The sequence below is a fragment of the Ostrinia furnacalis genome, unplaced genomic scaffold (assembly GCF_004193835.3).
Source record: "Ostrinia furnacalis isolate ACB-3 unplaced genomic scaffold, ASM419383v2 OfSCF4790, whole genome shotgun sequence".
In the NCBI taxonomy this organism is placed as follows: Eukaryota; Metazoa; Arthropoda; class Insecta; order Lepidoptera; family Crambidae; genus Ostrinia; species Ostrinia furnacalis.
In genome coordinates, this window is record NW_021135029.1 from 40,734 (window position 1) to 57,174 (window position 16,441).

The following is a 16,441-nucleotide window of genomic DNA, read 5'->3' on the forward strand; positions in this document are numbered from 1 at the left end:
ATGACCTCAAATTGGCGCAGGCGTCGCATGACGTCACAGGAGCGGCCGTTGCCCGCTCATACATTAATAACGTGTCGTTCCTAAATTAAGATCTATTTACTTTACTGGGGCGTGAGATGAATTCACAGCGCTGAGAATTGTGTTGTCCTTGTCGGTACTTAATTAATGTAAAACTCAATGCGTTTAAAGGCTTTTTAAAATTGTGGATATACTTCGGTATTTAATCAACGCAGTGATTGGTTACAAAACTAAATTTAATTTCTCTCAACTTATTTGAAAAAGTCCATCTAACTCACAAGAGTAAAACATAATCTTCTTCATCTTATAGATAAAAATGAATTGCTGTTTATTAGTCTCGCTAAAACTCGAGAACGGCCGCGATGATGTGGCTAATTTTTGTCTTAAAATATTTGTGAAAGTTCAGGGAAGGTTTAAATTGGTTGGTCGGTTCCTAAAGTGGGGGGTGCGCCCCTCAGGGGAGGCGCAAAGACCTTTAAAGGGGGGCGGGGGCCATCTGTATACTTTAGTATAAAAAAACCTGCGACCGCTTAGAGAATGCATTCCAGAATGCTCGATACGACTAATAAAATAATATTGACCGGAGGAGGGGGGCGCGTTGTTAATAAGTTTGGGAACCAATGTACTTTAAATGGTGACAAAACACAGTTTTTATGAAAGAAAAATATGGCGGTACGAAGTGAAGTACAGCTAGTATCCATTGAAGTAATATTACTACGTATAGAACAGACATCGCGAACAAAATATGTACAGTGCGGGGTGCGGGGCGGGAATTTGACGGACAGCTGTCAGTCAAATCCATGACTATCAAGTTTCATAATTTATGGCGATAAAATCTGCACCAGAAAATGTCGTACTTCATTGATAGGATTGCACGAATAGTGACGTTCCTGCGGTCGCCTCATCATAGACATTGTGAATCGATTGTGAAAATAAAGAAATCGACTAAATTGTGTTAAATTTTCATGGTGCTCAATAGCAAAAAGGTTCAGCTACTTACATTATTTTCTTTTATTATATTGTGCGTTTCCTGTAATGTATTCTAAGCTCCCCTCCCTTAGACTAAAATTAGCCCTCCTAGACAAGTGACAAAACATAGCAGTTGAAACATTCGAAATCACTTCGCTCTGCCGTTTTTTGGTGTTAGTTACTTCACTCTGTGATGCGATTTAAAAATTACAACTGGCGATTCCGAATTCACAACTGAGGGGACTGAGGCTAATCGTGTTACTTGTGCTACAAGTGCGTATGGGCTTCATACTGATGCTTAAGCCATTAATTATTTTTCTTCCCGATTAAAATCTAATGTAATCGATAATCGCCTTGAGAATCGTTAACTGGTATTTTCTAATTCGATAAAAAAATTACCCATCTCTAGTTTAAAACTGTCATCCAACAGCGCACGAAATATTATGAGTTATAGATAATGATACCATTACAGAGGCGACACTTCGTTTACGTTTAGTTTCTGCCTATTGAATTGGATACTGTAAGGAAACATCGTCATCATCATTTTAGCTACTGGACGTCCACTGCTGAACAAAGGCCTCCTCTAATGATTTCCACATCGCCCAGTTGATAGTGGCCTGCACCCAGCGTCTTCCTGCTATCTTCAGTCAGTCCATCTTGAGATTTTAGAAAAATTCCCACTCGTCACGGTAGGAACAAAGCTAGGGATGACCCACGCCTTCATTCCAGAACCAATAAAATAACTGAAAGTCAGAAACTTTCAGTTATTTTATTGTCTCTATTGTTAACTATCTCAGTGGTTGAGTACACGTATAATAGCTGTGAGGTAGAAGTTACGGGACTATTCCCACCTCTCCTTTTCACCGCTGCATCTCCTGTGTAGCTAGCACCTAGACTAGTTGATTTAAAGCCAAGGTATATCAGTTTTTAGGTAATGACTTAGTGCATCTAAAAATGTAAAACTTTCTAGTTTTTTGTAACATTGAAAAATCTAAAAAGAAGCATCATTTTTTTTACCAAGTGTTTCTAAGAAATTTAAATGGAAGCTTTTGATGACAACGTATTGCTTACTTTTTCAGCTGTCGAACGAATCACTTTTATACTCATAGGTCCTGTACATCGGTAGATTTGGTAAATAAATGAATCCATCCGGACTCAGAAACTAAAAAAATTAAAATAGCTGTAATTTTTTAATACTGGATTTGTCGATTAAATTGATCATATTACTGCGCCCTAACGGGTCGGACACTGGTGACCAGACACACTGTACAATTATTATAATTTTAGCCTATCTCGTGAGCTAGGTGTCAATAATTAGGGTGATTTACTAACTAACCAGTCGCATACGAACAACAGCAGTGAGATTCAAACAAGTTTGATCCATGATGCCGCACGACTATTGTGTGAGCCCACCCGTAACCCAAGCTTATTTAGCTTAACACAAGGGGCTGGACGGGACTATTAGTAATTTGTGCAATACAAAGTGCTTATAATCTTTAAAAAAATCTTTTTATTGCTGTATTTAACCTTCCTTTCGTATTCTAATTTATGCGTCAGTGTCAAGTCTGCGATTTTTATTCTTTGAAATTTTCGTAAAATGGCTGCCGCCGCGGTGACGCCTTGTAATTAACAAATTAAAATTAAATTAATGTTTTAAAGTGCATAAATGTACAACTTAATGGTAAAAAGTCATTCCTTGATTTTTACTTAATATGTATCTGGAGTTATTAGTCTATAGGATGGCATATTTCAAAAAACAAAACTGCACCCAAGCGTGTTGTCACAGCAACCGCTGAGCACATACTAATTGAATTTCGGTCCATGGACCTGTTTGCGTGCCAGAAACAGTCTAGTTGACATGTCTTCTCTAGTACGTAGTACATTATAACTCAATGCTAGTATCCCATAAAAGGATTCATACCGTAATTTAGTCACTACTTATGTTTTATTATCAACCTACATCGTCGTAATAGATTTGCTATTTTAAAATAATTATGAGAAAACTAGCTGACTTGGCGAACTTCGCTTATTTTCATCAGAATTGATGTAGGATTTTAATGGTGAAATATTTTTTTTTAAATCGTTTTTAATTTTTTAACCTATTCAATACGGTCTACAGCACAACAGATTTTTCATTTTCTCTATTATAACTTAATAAGATACCATAATATTATTAAGCTACTTAGACCTTATTAATGACCACAATACGTGAGCCAGTACTGAAAATAGCGCAAGAAACTCAGTCACTTCTGTCACCAGGAATGAAACTGGGTAGAATTTACCTTTAAATAATAAACTTGCCTTCTGATCTTCTTAACCTAGTAACAACCAATCACTACACCCAAAATAACCGTCGTTAACCATCAAGTGAGAGACGACCTTTCCAACTAAACGCTACCTGCACTAATTGTTCTACTCCGTTACAATTTGGCACACCCGTCGTCGCTGCCCAATAGGGTTGCTCTCTATTTCATGTACAGTATAAATTGTAATAAGATATTTGCAATCAAGTCTTGGGCCTCTAAAAAGATCTTTAATTTGAATTTATGAATCATCATTATTCTCATCTCAGCCATAGGACGTCCACTGCTGAACATAGGCCTCCCCCGATGCTTTCCATGTTGCCCGGTTGGTAGCGGCCTGCGAATTTATGAATAGGCAAGTCTAATTAGTAAACATACAACCTACTTCACACAAGTTGAAAATCAGGTTCAAAAAAGACATAAGTTAACTCTACATTCTACTCGTAAAAGTAGTAATGAGAAAGAACCAGATCTTTGTTTATCTTAAGGTATCTTTTACTAAATAAATACTTTAATATTTCAACAAAAGGTACCGACCCTACGTACCAAGTACTAGGGTTACCACACCACACATAGTTTTACCTTTTTTGGACGAAAATTTGCATTTAGGTCGCGAAGTGCATATTCGCTTAGCCGCTTACTTAAAAAGCAAGCGACATTTTAAGGTTATGTCGTTCTTTTTGCCGTAGATTTTTTGGGATTTTCAGTACTAAGAAGATAAATAGTCAAAAATTATTTCTATTTTGAGGATGTGACGAATATTATTTTTAAATATTGTAAAATATTGTATAATATTGGAAAAGGTTATAGTACCATAGACCACATCCATACGCTGCGGCAGGTTATACAGAAGACTGAGGAGTATAACTTGCCACTATGCTTGGCGTTCGTGGACTATGAGAAGGCCTTCGATTCGATTGAGACTTGGGCAGTGTTACAATCTCTCCAGCGGTGCCGTATTGACTATCGGTATATCGAGGTGCTGAAGTGCTTGTACAAAAACGCCACCATGTCGGTCCGAGTACAGGAGCAGAGCACGAGGGCGATTCCACTGCAGCGAGGCGTTAGGCAGGGAGATGTTATATCTCCGAAACTGTTCACCGCTGCATTGGAAGACGCTTTCAAACTCCTGGAATGGAAAGGATTCGGCATAAACATTAATGGCGAGTACATCACTCACCTTCGGTTTGCCGACGATATTGTGGTCATGGCAGAATCGTTGGAAGATCTTGGCACAATGCTCGAAGACCTTAATCGAGTTTCCCAACAGGTAGGCCTGAGGATGAACATGGACAAAACGAAGCTTATGTCGAATGTCCATGTTACGCCCTACCCAGTTTCAGTTGGGAGCTCAATTCTCGAGATTGTCGACAAGTATGTCTACCTCGGACAAACGATTCAGCTAGGTAGGTCCAATTTCGAGAAGGAGGTCAATCGTCGAATCCAACTCGGCTGGGCAGCGTTCGGGAAACTACGCAACATCTTTTCGTCCAAATTACCTCAATGCCTGAAGACTAGAGTGTATAACCAATGTGTGTTACCAGTGATAACTTATGGCTCGGAAACGTGGCCTCTCACTATAGGCCTTATACAGAAGCTCAAAGTTGCACAGCGTGCTATGGAGAGGGCTATGCTTGGTGTTTCTTTGCGAGATCGAATCAGAAATGAGGAGATCCGTAAACGAACCAAAGTCGCTGACATAGCCCGACGTATTAGCAAGCTGAAGTGGCAATGGGCAGGGCACATAGTACGCAGAACTGACGGCCGATGGGGCAGAAAGGTTCTGGAATGGAGGCCGCGTACCGGAAAACGCAGCGTGGGACGTCCACCTACAAGGTGGACCGACGACATCGTAAAGGTAGCAGGGAAGCGCTGGACGCAGGCCGCTACCAATCGATCAACATGGAAAGCATTGGGGGAGGCCTATGTTCAGCAGTGGACGTCCTGTGGCCGAAATGATGATGATGATGATGAAATATCCGTTTTTAGCTGGTTTTGTTTTCAGTAAGTACTACGTATTTTCGTGAGCTCTGCACAAATGTATCTCAAGTATTTGAACCAAAATTGGATGGATGAACGTTTGTTACTCTTTCCCGCAAAAACTGCTGAACGGATTTTGATGAAACTTTACAGTATTAATATTAATACATTATACTTAACACTCGTATAAATCTACGCGGTCGAAGCGGCAATAGCTATCTAACATTAATAAAGCAAAACCCTACTTCTTTTAATAGACACAAGCGCTACGCGTTCTGCTTCCTTGCTGATTGGACCAATTACTCCCACTGTATGATATATCGCTGGAACACTTGATATTAATCGTAAAACTCATAACGTCCTGCCATAAAGTTGTCTCTATTTAACGACAACGAAACAAGCACAAGGCTGGCTGAAGGAAGTCATTATGTGTTGCAGAGTTTGATGCATCATATGCCTTTTTAAAAATAATGAATATGGTCTCCGAGACGCACCGAAGACTGTGTCTTAAAACAGGCCTTAGCAGTGCCAAATAATGGGATAGGTAGACGCCCACTGGCCACCTTGTGGTCCACGGTGGCCAAGTACTTATGGCTTGCCCAATGAAAGGTTTTGACAACCCATGACAGACTGTGTCATGGCGTCGCAGAACGAGGAGAACCGGCCCCAAATAATGGGAAATGGTTATGACAAAGAAGTCTGTTCTCCGTCTACTGGTAAGATTTCGGAGTTTCCAAAATTCTTTGCGTCATTTTTTAGGTTTTTAAGAAAAAATTCTAGCTTCTAATTGACGAGTTCCTGAATCCAAACCATTTCAAAACATTAGCTTATGGAAATATAGTCGCGCCTAACTATTATAACCACTTGAAACGCGAGTTAGAGCCAGCCAGCATGCAAACAAATGGAACCGAAAATACAATTACGTACAGTTCCTTCCTTGTAATATTACCCGGCTGAGCAGTCACAGGATACGAGTACAGATAACGACGAAAGTGGTTTAATAACGGAAAATTCATTCTTTCAACTAAACAGGCTTGAACCTACTTTCACAGATTATGTAACGGTTCCAGCTTTCCTGCGTGAATACAGGCACCACAGATTACTGTGGTTTTATTTTTAAAGTTTCGTTCATTTATCGCCAGACGGCGCTACTTAAACTCCAAACTGTCCCATACATAGAAACTCACTACTTAATACAAGCCTAGTCAAAACAAAACTAAGGGAAACAAGATTACTTACAACTTACAAGGAAAACTATATTTTACTACTGATAAATGCGAAAGTATACCTCCCCACGACAATAAGTACTGTTTACGTTCTTTCATGGAGAAAAGTACGGATTCGTCATCATACAAAAGCAGGAATATTTGCGGAACTTACCTATTCAATATTACGATATCCGCTATCGTCTGTACGTTCATATTCGTGTAATGATATTCATGACTGGGACGAAAAACGAATCCATATTGTATTTGTTTTGGTAGCTCGTGTATTATGCACGAGCCACATTGCGGAACAATTACCCCTCTTGGATCTATAGAGGGACGAGGTAGGGTAAATAGTAAAGGCACTGTGTCTATGGCAACCGCAGAGATCAAAGCTGTAAGAGTGAGCATCTTTAAGCATAGTTTTTTTCCTTCGTCTGAAGAAATTGGTACCTAATTGGCGACGAACAAGGGTGAGTTCACCTTAAAATTGTATCCAAAAACCAGATAAAATATAAATAGTCTTTTAGATTAGTATACCATCTACGACTACGAATGTATAGTGGTATAAGGGTCAGGAACCAGATCCTGTTTCTATGACTTTCCAATGTAGCTACACACTTTCTCCTGCGAATTCGAAGAACACTTATGTACCATAAGCGTAAACTTCCAATAAAACATTTTCGTCGAAGAAGGGAATAGATACACCTTACTCGACCATTATGGTGATAAGAAGTAAGAGAGTAAAAACGATACGACACCCATAACTTCAACTAAGTACTTAGTGTCTGATTTCTTGAACAATATTAAATTAAGGTTAGACTTACTACTAAATGACTTCAAACTGAAAATGTTCACATTACGATGTAAACAGCTCGTAATCTGAAACTATACATAAAATCGAGTTGATTCGTCTTTTGGGTCAAAAATCAGTAACAAAATCCGTTTATCAGATTTTGGCAAATTGTTCACATACGATAGACAATATCTGAAACTATTTTTCGCCTACAAAAAAACATACTCGTTATGAACTTAAAAATTATGTTATAGCCTGACCAGGAACATAAAAACCCTCGCCATGTTGCGGAAAACTAATGGTACTAATTTCTTTTAATGGCAACAGTAACTGAAAACTTCATTGACATGTCACCTTGAATGTCAGTCTATTGCTGTCAAAGTATAAACAAACTTTATTTTAAATGTGCGCAATTGATTTCGTGAATTAAATTGCTAAAATATTTTTATAGTCGTGAAAGAAAAGTGGTTCACAATGTGTTAAATTATTTGTCGAAGAGAAATACTAAGGGTTCGGACAATATTTTCATTGAATAATGTTTCCGACAAAGGTTGTCAAATTGACTGACATGTTTATCGTATAGTACAGTCCACTATGAAAATTAGCTGTGGTTTGTTTCAACTACCTATTTTAAAGTTTTTTGTCACTTTTTAAGTGTTGAATTTTATGGAATTGGGAAAGAAGTACAGAGTTTGAAGCGTCCTTAGCAGACATTGCAGTTGAATATTCAAGTTCTGAGTTTTATTATTGATGAATAATAAAATAAATCCTACTAGCTCGATTGATGGTTTCATTTAATTTATTTAAACTAGGTTACCTATAATGATATGTTTTCGTTAATTTATGAAAATATCAAATTAGCCCGTAATCCTGAATCCTGATACATAAAGTTAGCCTATTAATTTAACACAGGTACGACTGTACTCAGTGTTGCACTATCAAATGCAATTGACGCGCCACTATGCCAGGGTTTTTATGTTCCTGGTCAGGCTATACCACTTATACCACCAAGCCTGTAATTTTTAATTTCAGGTTCACATTTACGCGAATTTATCATATTCTTAGCTGAACTCGCGTTAGGTAGGTCACGTGACGGATTAGCCTGCCTAATTAATGTGGCCTGGCAATTTCGCGCCACTTTCCATCCAGCGCCATATTAAATTCATATTTCCATCGTCTTACCGAATCCTTGATGGCGCGATGTTGCTGGTACGTAGAATTTATGCGCATGATACGTATTTGCTCATGTGCCTGCCAATATTTTGGGAAAGTGATTGTGTTCTGGGCGTTTTAATATTTATGACGTCATTATGGTTTTCAGGAGTAATTATTTTATGAGGAACAGTCATTAAAAAAACTTTTATGATAGAATGTTTCTATAATGTTTCAAGCTGGATCATTCTTTAGAGATTTGAACTTTTGGATATAATAATTTCCATCACTTGAACCGGAATTCGATTTCTCAAGGAAAAGTGCAGTAAAATTTTAACTAGACATGTAGTTAGCAATCATCTAATGTCATTAAGTCATTCGGTTTCCTCCACTCGTCGTAGAACAAGTTGAATAATGTGGAAAAGTAACCGTTAATTAGTTAAGTGAAACGCAACGCCTGTGACTTCTCTTCTCGCGTAGGAAAACCGAAACGTTTTTAGCGCGAAGCTTGTTATTTCGCTTCAAATGGGCTTTGGTAAAAGAAATCACGGAGCGTGAACAGCGCAGCAGTATATTTTTCAATCAATTTACGATCTGTTCTCATCGTTTACTGGTTAGGTTATTAATTACATTTATTATTTTAAGTATAGATACCAAACCAATTTTCAAAATGACGCCGGTCGATGTTTGGATATTACCTACCTCCCTCCAAAAATGTTAGGAGACTTCTCAAAATTTCTCAAGAGTTACCTAATACTACCAACCAAGTGCCTATCTTAAAATCCATCAGCCAAGTCGTAGTAAAACTCCAAATTCGGATCATGTCGGTGTCGGCGTATCAGAGATTACCATAAATGAATAATTTATTCGCAAATAAATTATTTATCCGCGACTGTTGCCGTCCTGTCACCCGATTGCAGAACGGAGGAGGTTCGTTTATCAGCACTTTTCCGATGACACATGTATTCAGGCTTCACTTATCGGCGGCCATTTTTGCATATGCTCTCCCTGCTCGCCCGTGCGGCGGGTGTACTCGTACACTCCCGCCGTAAAAACCTTATCTACCCGCATTGCGAATCCGGCAGCCATTTCCATATTCAGATCGGCGGTTCGTATTTTCCGTTTCCGTTTTTGGCGGTGATTTTTAAATGATACGTTACAAATAGTAAACTATGACCGGTAAATATCAGTTTAATAAAACATGAAGCAAATATTACAATTTTAAGAACTAGCACATTATGATATGACTAATATTATAAACGCTCAGAATGCGTTTCATTTTTTTTTCAGGCAAAACAACTGAGTGCATTTTAATGAAACTCTGTAATATTACAGGTAATAAAAAGGCTATTGATATATTTAAGATTACATTAAACAAAAGTCACAGGTGGACTACTCTCAATCTCAGAAATTACCTCCAACAAAAGATTAACTACAATCAACAATTTTCGTCTATTTCCAAACAACCCAACGCTAAACGTTCCAGCAATAGCTTCATTGGTACAAACTTGCGCCCATCATGTTTGCGGAACGGCATCGCAAGTTCTATACGGGGATTTAGTGGGGCGTCCGTGCAAGTTGGCCCACGTAGGGTAAATAAAACGGGAGCGGCCAAACTTGTATGCAAACAGGAACAAACTTGTTCTAATAAAGTACAAACATTGGGGCTGAGTTTGCTCGTGCTGTGTCGCTGCGCAATTAGGGATATTTTAATTAACTTTGCAGCGTTATGAACGGCAATTCGGGGTCCTATTTTGTTAATTGAATACGTGGCCCGCGCGCGAATGGGATTATCGTTGTTTGTTCGACGTGTGTAGACCCGTTTTGTCAATGGCGGTTAAGATTTCGTTGTTTAACGTTTATTTCACTTCTCTATGTGAGGATTTCCTCTTTGTTGTTGTGAATAATAGCTTACACAACTACAGATTTTAGATTTTATAATTTAACGTACTTTATAATACTTGATTACCACGCGGTGGGCGCCAATTTTATAAACGTTTTGTTTACTTTTTGTCTAGGAAAGTGTTTCAAGTAAACATTTATACGTAGTGTATTAGTATGTTTAAAAGCAATTTTTCTCAGTGAAAAGTCACTATAAGATTAAAATTACTAATGCAAAAGCACCAATAACCATATTTTATGTAATAAGATATGGATTGAATTTGTGGCCTGTTGAAAAAATACTTTAGTACTTTATTCACAAGGGTTTAATTAAAATAAACAGATATTTTTACAACAAACGCAAACCTAACATGTTAGCTAAGCCAACATAAAAGAATTGCCAGTTAACATGTCAAAATCAATTAATTAAACACAATTTCAACAAAACACTATCGTTTCACACAGAATATTAATGCGGCGTTTTAATCCAGGTATTAAATCACGTAACGAATATGAAACGAAAAGTGAATGCATTTGCGGTTCACCAGTGACGGTTCAAAACAAATTGTGTTAATCGTGCATTTACATAATTACAATACAATAAATTTTAAGTGTGAATACTAATTGACCATGTAACACGAAGGTTGTGTTGTAATTGATCGTTTTTTTGCAATCAACTTTTAAGTAGTCGGTATGAAAGTATTCGCAACTTGTCAATATTCTGATTATAGGTCGTTTAACCAGGCCTGTTCATCTCCGCGAGTTTACATTGAAAACAAAACACGCACGATGGCCCACCTACAGGATACTATTCGACAAGGCCTCACATACGAGCGAACATTGACTCACGCACGCGTATTCTTGTGTATAATGGAAGAAAATAAAGAAAATGGTGTACTAAATACTGTGCAGTATTTAACTGCTTAAATAATAATAAAAACACAGAATGTACTTTTTTAAGTTGCCTCAAGACACTGAGAGGTAAATAAGTAGTTAATATTATTCATGATAAATCATGCTAAATCATGTATTTCCTCCGCCATTTTCCGCAGTTTGGCACCTCACGTCACATCATTTTACCGAAGTCAGCCCTATAGCTTCGGCGCAGTGCCGATCACTGACGTTTGTCAACAAAATGGTGCTTGAATCTTGAGACAGGCTAAATTACACCATATTGTTAATGACATTGAGCATACATTTTTTTAAATACCTTCGCGAAGTAAAACTTCTGTACGTAGTACTTATTATTATTCTGTGGTTTAACACAGTCAGTGCCTAAGGTATGGGAGCACGGAAAGGTGTTTTTGAGACGTCAAACATCAGCGAGACTTCAGATGTGTATGCTCTCTGTCACGGCATAATATGTCAATGTCAATTTCATAAATAACCTTAGGGACTAAGTTAAGTAAGTTCCTGCAGTAGTGGCCCGATGCGGAAGGGTTTATTTGTTACGTCAAAACGTCACCGGGGCTTCAGAATCTGAAGTGCTTCAGATATGTATGCCGTGACAGCTCTGTTACGACACAAGTTAATACCATTCCATTATTATAGAAAGAATGTTTCAGTTATAGATCGTTTCATCCACGAAGACGCGCCCCACCAATGTTTGGTCGAGGGAAGCGCTCGGTGCGGGGAGTTTGATCCGAGCAATCCGAGCGTCATTATTGTAGTGTGCGTGACTGCGTATGCACTCATGGATACATTTAGCGTGTACCGACAACACTAAAACATTAGCGGAAGAATGGAGTGGCGCGTCTTCGTGGATGAAACGATCTTAACTGAGACAGGTTTCTTTCTATAGTAATGGAGTGGTAACTTGTCTATACTATAGAAAGAAACCAGTCTCAGTTATGCCTTATGCTATCTTTCGTAAACTTGTACGCAGCCAAAAGTTTATCAAATAAAGCTGCTACGTGAGCTGAAAGTGAAAGTCTTGAGCACTTGTAAATAATATCACTTTTGAATATTAAGGATCTTCAGGCTACTGGATATCTTCGGGAGAGGGATTCGGGTTTGGGAAGGATTTTTCAGGGCGGGAACTTTGGAACTGGAAAAGAAACAAATTGTATAGTAATTTCAAAATTAAGGTAAGATAGATTAGGGAAATAATAAGTGGTTAGTTATAGGTAATTGAACATCGAAAAATTAATCTTTGTAACGTCCTATGTGACAGTAAAAAAACCCGCCTTTATTTATTTAATACAAAACTCATGAGACCTTAGATTCATTCTTATAAACCTTCAAAACTCGATTTAAACTTTGATCCAGCCATTGCATTGGTGCAAATTAATTGAGTCTTCTTTCTTGAGTCTCCGCTAATCTATCAGGAACTTATCGGTCAGATAAATGACAACACCTGGTTTCCGAGAAGATATCAGAACTTAGAAGTAACCATCAATCTATCTCTTTAGTTAGGTAGCGTTTTGTCAGAACTCAATCTTTATTTGAAAAATAATAATTAGGGCACTCGTAAAACGCATACTTAGCTTAGCACGAGTGGTTAACGGGACTATTAATAATTTGTGCAATACTACGATAATAATACGATTGCATTATCTATATATATAAAAGAAAGTCGTGTTAGTTACTTCGCTTATAACTCAAGAACGGCTGAACTGATTTAGCTGAAAATTGTCAGGGAGGTAGTTTAGAGCAAGGAGAAGGACATAGGATACTTTTTATCCCGTTCGAAACAAAAAAAAGTCTGCTTATTTATTGCCATTAAGGCGGAACAAAGTTCGCCGGGTCAGCTAGTTATTTATAAAAAAGTTATGATTCTTTATGGCTCTGAACTCAACAGAGCCTATGTCGTGTTTGCGTGACATAATAGATACAAACAGAATGACTTGCAAGCACAATGATTGTTTCAATTCCCTATTGCTTTAAATCAATTGCGTTTATATGGTGACATGTGCGAGCGCTAACAACTGGAAATCAATCATAATTGAAATCGCATTGCATTACAATAACACTTACAAACAAATTGTTAGCTTAGCAACCAAATAATACCCTACATCAGTGTTTTTCAACCTTTTTCATGACACGACCCACCTAGTGTGAAAAAATATTAAAAAACTGGCCCCCGACCGCTCGATTTTTTTCATGAGTTTTTTTATGTTTTCAATTTTTTTTATTTAATTAAACTACAACCAGCCCAATGGTCTCGGATTCGGAATGGCCGACTCCGAGGAACGCGGGATCAAACTTGACTATTGGTGAACCCACTCGTGATACAAGCATTATTTAGCTTACCACGAGGGGTTAACGAGATTATTGCTACTTTGTAAATAAATACAAAATATAATATTTAAAAAAAACTATACGACTTTTATTACATCACACTTACGAGAAAAAAATAAGTTTAAAAAAGTCTATTCACAACTAATTTGCGGTTTTTTAAACCGCCACAATCTGACCGCAAGCCGTGTACGGTTATATAAGACTTTTACATAATTATGCACATATTAGGGCTTCATGAGATGAAAAGAAGTGGGGCGAGGCCATTAGACAATAATGCATGGACAATAAGCACTTAGCCATATTATGTACTGTAATAAATACATATAGTCCACGCCCCATGGAAACTGACACATTTTCAATAAAAATAAAAAGCCGTAAATAATGACACCGAGCTGTAAACCTAACTTGATTACAAACTGAACTAATATCACATGACGTGTAAGGCTCGTTTCCACCAAGGCGGAGCGGAGCAGACCAGAGCGGAGAAGTGTTGAGCGGACAATTTTTTCTATAGAATTTGACAGCGGCGGCGGCGCGGCGGGGAGTGAAGTGGAAATAATGAAATCTGATGGGTTATTCAGTACATTTTTCTGCTCCGTTCCGCTTTGGTGGACACCGGGCCTAAGGATGCTTATCATCCTGTATTCATAAAATCTGCCAATTTCTGTTGACGTGAACTGTAAGCAACACTTTGGTCCATTCAAATTAATAACTTCAATCTTACTATCTTAAATTCTTAATATTGTGATACGAATAAATAACTCCAAGGTTGTTGGCGTGCGAATGTTATGATCGGAGTTACTCGTGCGAGTTACATGAGAATACTGATAATTCATTGGTTTCATTACAAAATAAGGTGCTTAAACGTCCAATACAATGTGAGTGACATAATCGATTTACTTGAAGTAATGACTATAAAAGGAATATAAATAACACGTATCGACAATATCCTAAGGGTTTCATTGTCGATTTCTTAGTCGATTTCCGATTGACAGAGGGTGGCTAGTTCCATCAGCATAGACCTACTTACCTGCTTTAAAATGCGTTTTTATTACTTTACTTGCCGCCAAAAGCAGCAGAGTAACAGATCATTGCTTGTTAACTAATCAAATTGATGTTTATATTACACTAAAGGCCATTTTGGCATAACCCTCCACCTCCATATTAAAAATAAAATGAGACAACTCAACCACTACACCAATACTGTATAATGATTAACTGCCTTCACGAATTTTTCTTCTTATGTTAAAATTTTGAGCTCATGAATGCTCTGGGAGCTTTGTGTACGCTCTAACCAGTTTAAACAAAAAGGTACTTACCGTGAACAGTCAGCTCGGAGTCCCGATTCAGCTCATACAGCCGCAGGGCCTCGTCCAGCTCCAGCTGTGTGGATATCGTGCACGGGTCACCTTCTTCGTCCACCCACTTCATGGTAAACACCTGAAAATAAATGTTTATTTGAGATTAATTTAAATGAAACAGTGCATTTTTATTTACCTGATAAAAATAATATGATAATTATTGTTTCTGCATTTAGGAATATCCCTTAGAATCAATGTAGATAGAGAAGTTGAAAAAATTAATAGATAGAGAAGAGATAACTCTTCCCAAAATTTATCTTCATAGATTCTAATTTGATTTTCAAATTTTTAATTATTCCCCTTCATTGCTTATTGACATACTTAGAGCATGATATATCAACCTATTATAATCTTATTTAAAAATGAATACAAAAACTGAGACAAAAATAATCAAACAATAGCCTAAGTGTTTTTTACTAAAACTCTCCTTCAAAGTTCTTGTTTACTGACAAGATGTCTAGATCCATGATAGATTCCCCATTGTTTTACTGTTATGCCTAGTTTATGGACTTCATATTGCAGCTAAACTAAACCGAACCATACATTCCCAAGCAAAACTGTAGCGTAAATAGAAATAGAAATTAAATTCAAAACTAACCTGATCCGGCAGGAACCGGCATATAGCCACCATCTCCTGCGTAAACTCCTCCAGCGATATGTTATGATTGATGTACGTAATCATCACATCTCCGCTGTACACTGTTTTGACGCGGATGTCATTTGCGTGATTGTCCTGGTTCACCAACTGAGTCGGCATCATGACAATTTTTAGAACTTATTTTGAATGGAATGTAATTGGAATGGTGAGTTTCTGAAATGGAAAAATAAATGATTAAATATTTTGTAACTTACATAAATAAAAAGTTTAAAATTAATGCCAATGAACTCTTGTAAGTATAATAAACTTGTTTTAGCTACCGCTAAAGTATTTTATATACTTAATAACTATATTTTAAAACTCAGTAGAGCGCTCTTACAAGAGATGATAAGTGGTGCTAGAGGCTAGACAAACTTTATTTGATTTAGTCAGTAGGCATAATATTGATGTTTTCAAATTAAATCTGGCTTCTTAAATCACATTTACAATGTCCTCAAGGAAGACAAATCTGTATTCTATGTAAATGCACTGTATGCATTATGCACTTTGTATGGTTTCAGTAACTTGGTTATAACCTCTGCAAAATTATACCTTCAAACAAAGCCTCGTAATCACTCAATAGCTCTTTAACTCATGCTACCAGTAGTTTGCTTCCTGATTTAGGCTCTACAATGGGTGTTACGGTTTAATATTGCTAGAGACATTCCCATAACGTGAATCACTGTATGTTTGACGAAGGAGTACAAACCTTTTGGAATGTTTACTTAAGCACAGTCACGTAATAACCGTAAATTAAGATCACAATCCCATTGATAAAAGTGTAAAGTAAATACCAGTAAACTCTAACTGAAATAAAGTAATATCAACAAAAGTTTAGCAAAACATTACTGCTGTGACAAAACTTGACGTTTGGCAGGAAGTAGACAGCGCAACACAAT

The 16,441-nt window shown here is 37.5% G+C and overlaps 1 protein-coding gene across 1 annotated transcript; it reads right to left on the reverse strand.

The window, feature by feature from the left end:
* Positions 1 to 12,331: 12,331 nt before the first annotated feature.
* LOC114360010 (atypical protein kinase C-like) lies at positions 12,332 to 16,424 on the reverse strand. Its single transcript, XM_028314560.1, has 4 exons — positions 16,252 to 16,424; positions 15,504 to 15,716; positions 14,864 to 14,984; positions 12,332 to 12,351 (listed from the first exon to the last, which is right to left on the reverse strand). Exons 2-4 carry the CDS (start codon positions 15,663 to 15,665, stop codon positions 12,332 to 12,334), a joined length of 303 nt encoding a protein of 100 aa, XP_028170361.1. The 5' UTR covers positions 15,666 to 15,716; positions 16,252 to 16,424.
* Between the last annotated feature and the right edge of the window lie 17 nt (positions 16,425 to 16,441).

Excerpts from the sequence above, each read along its gene's own strand:
- LOC114360010 (XM_028314560.1), bottom strand. The coding sequence starts at position 15,665 with ATGATGCCGACTCAGTTGGTGAACCAGGACAATCACGCAAATGACATC. Across the intron at positions 14,985-15,503 it reads GCCGGTTCCTGCCGGATCAG|GTGTTTACCATGAAGTGGGT; the intron begins GTTAGTTTTGAA and ends ATTTATTTTCAG. Across the intron at positions 12,352-14,863 it reads CTCCGAGCTGACTGTTCACG|TTCCAAAGTTCCCGCCCTGA; the intron begins GTAAGTACCTTT and ends TTTCTTTTCCAG.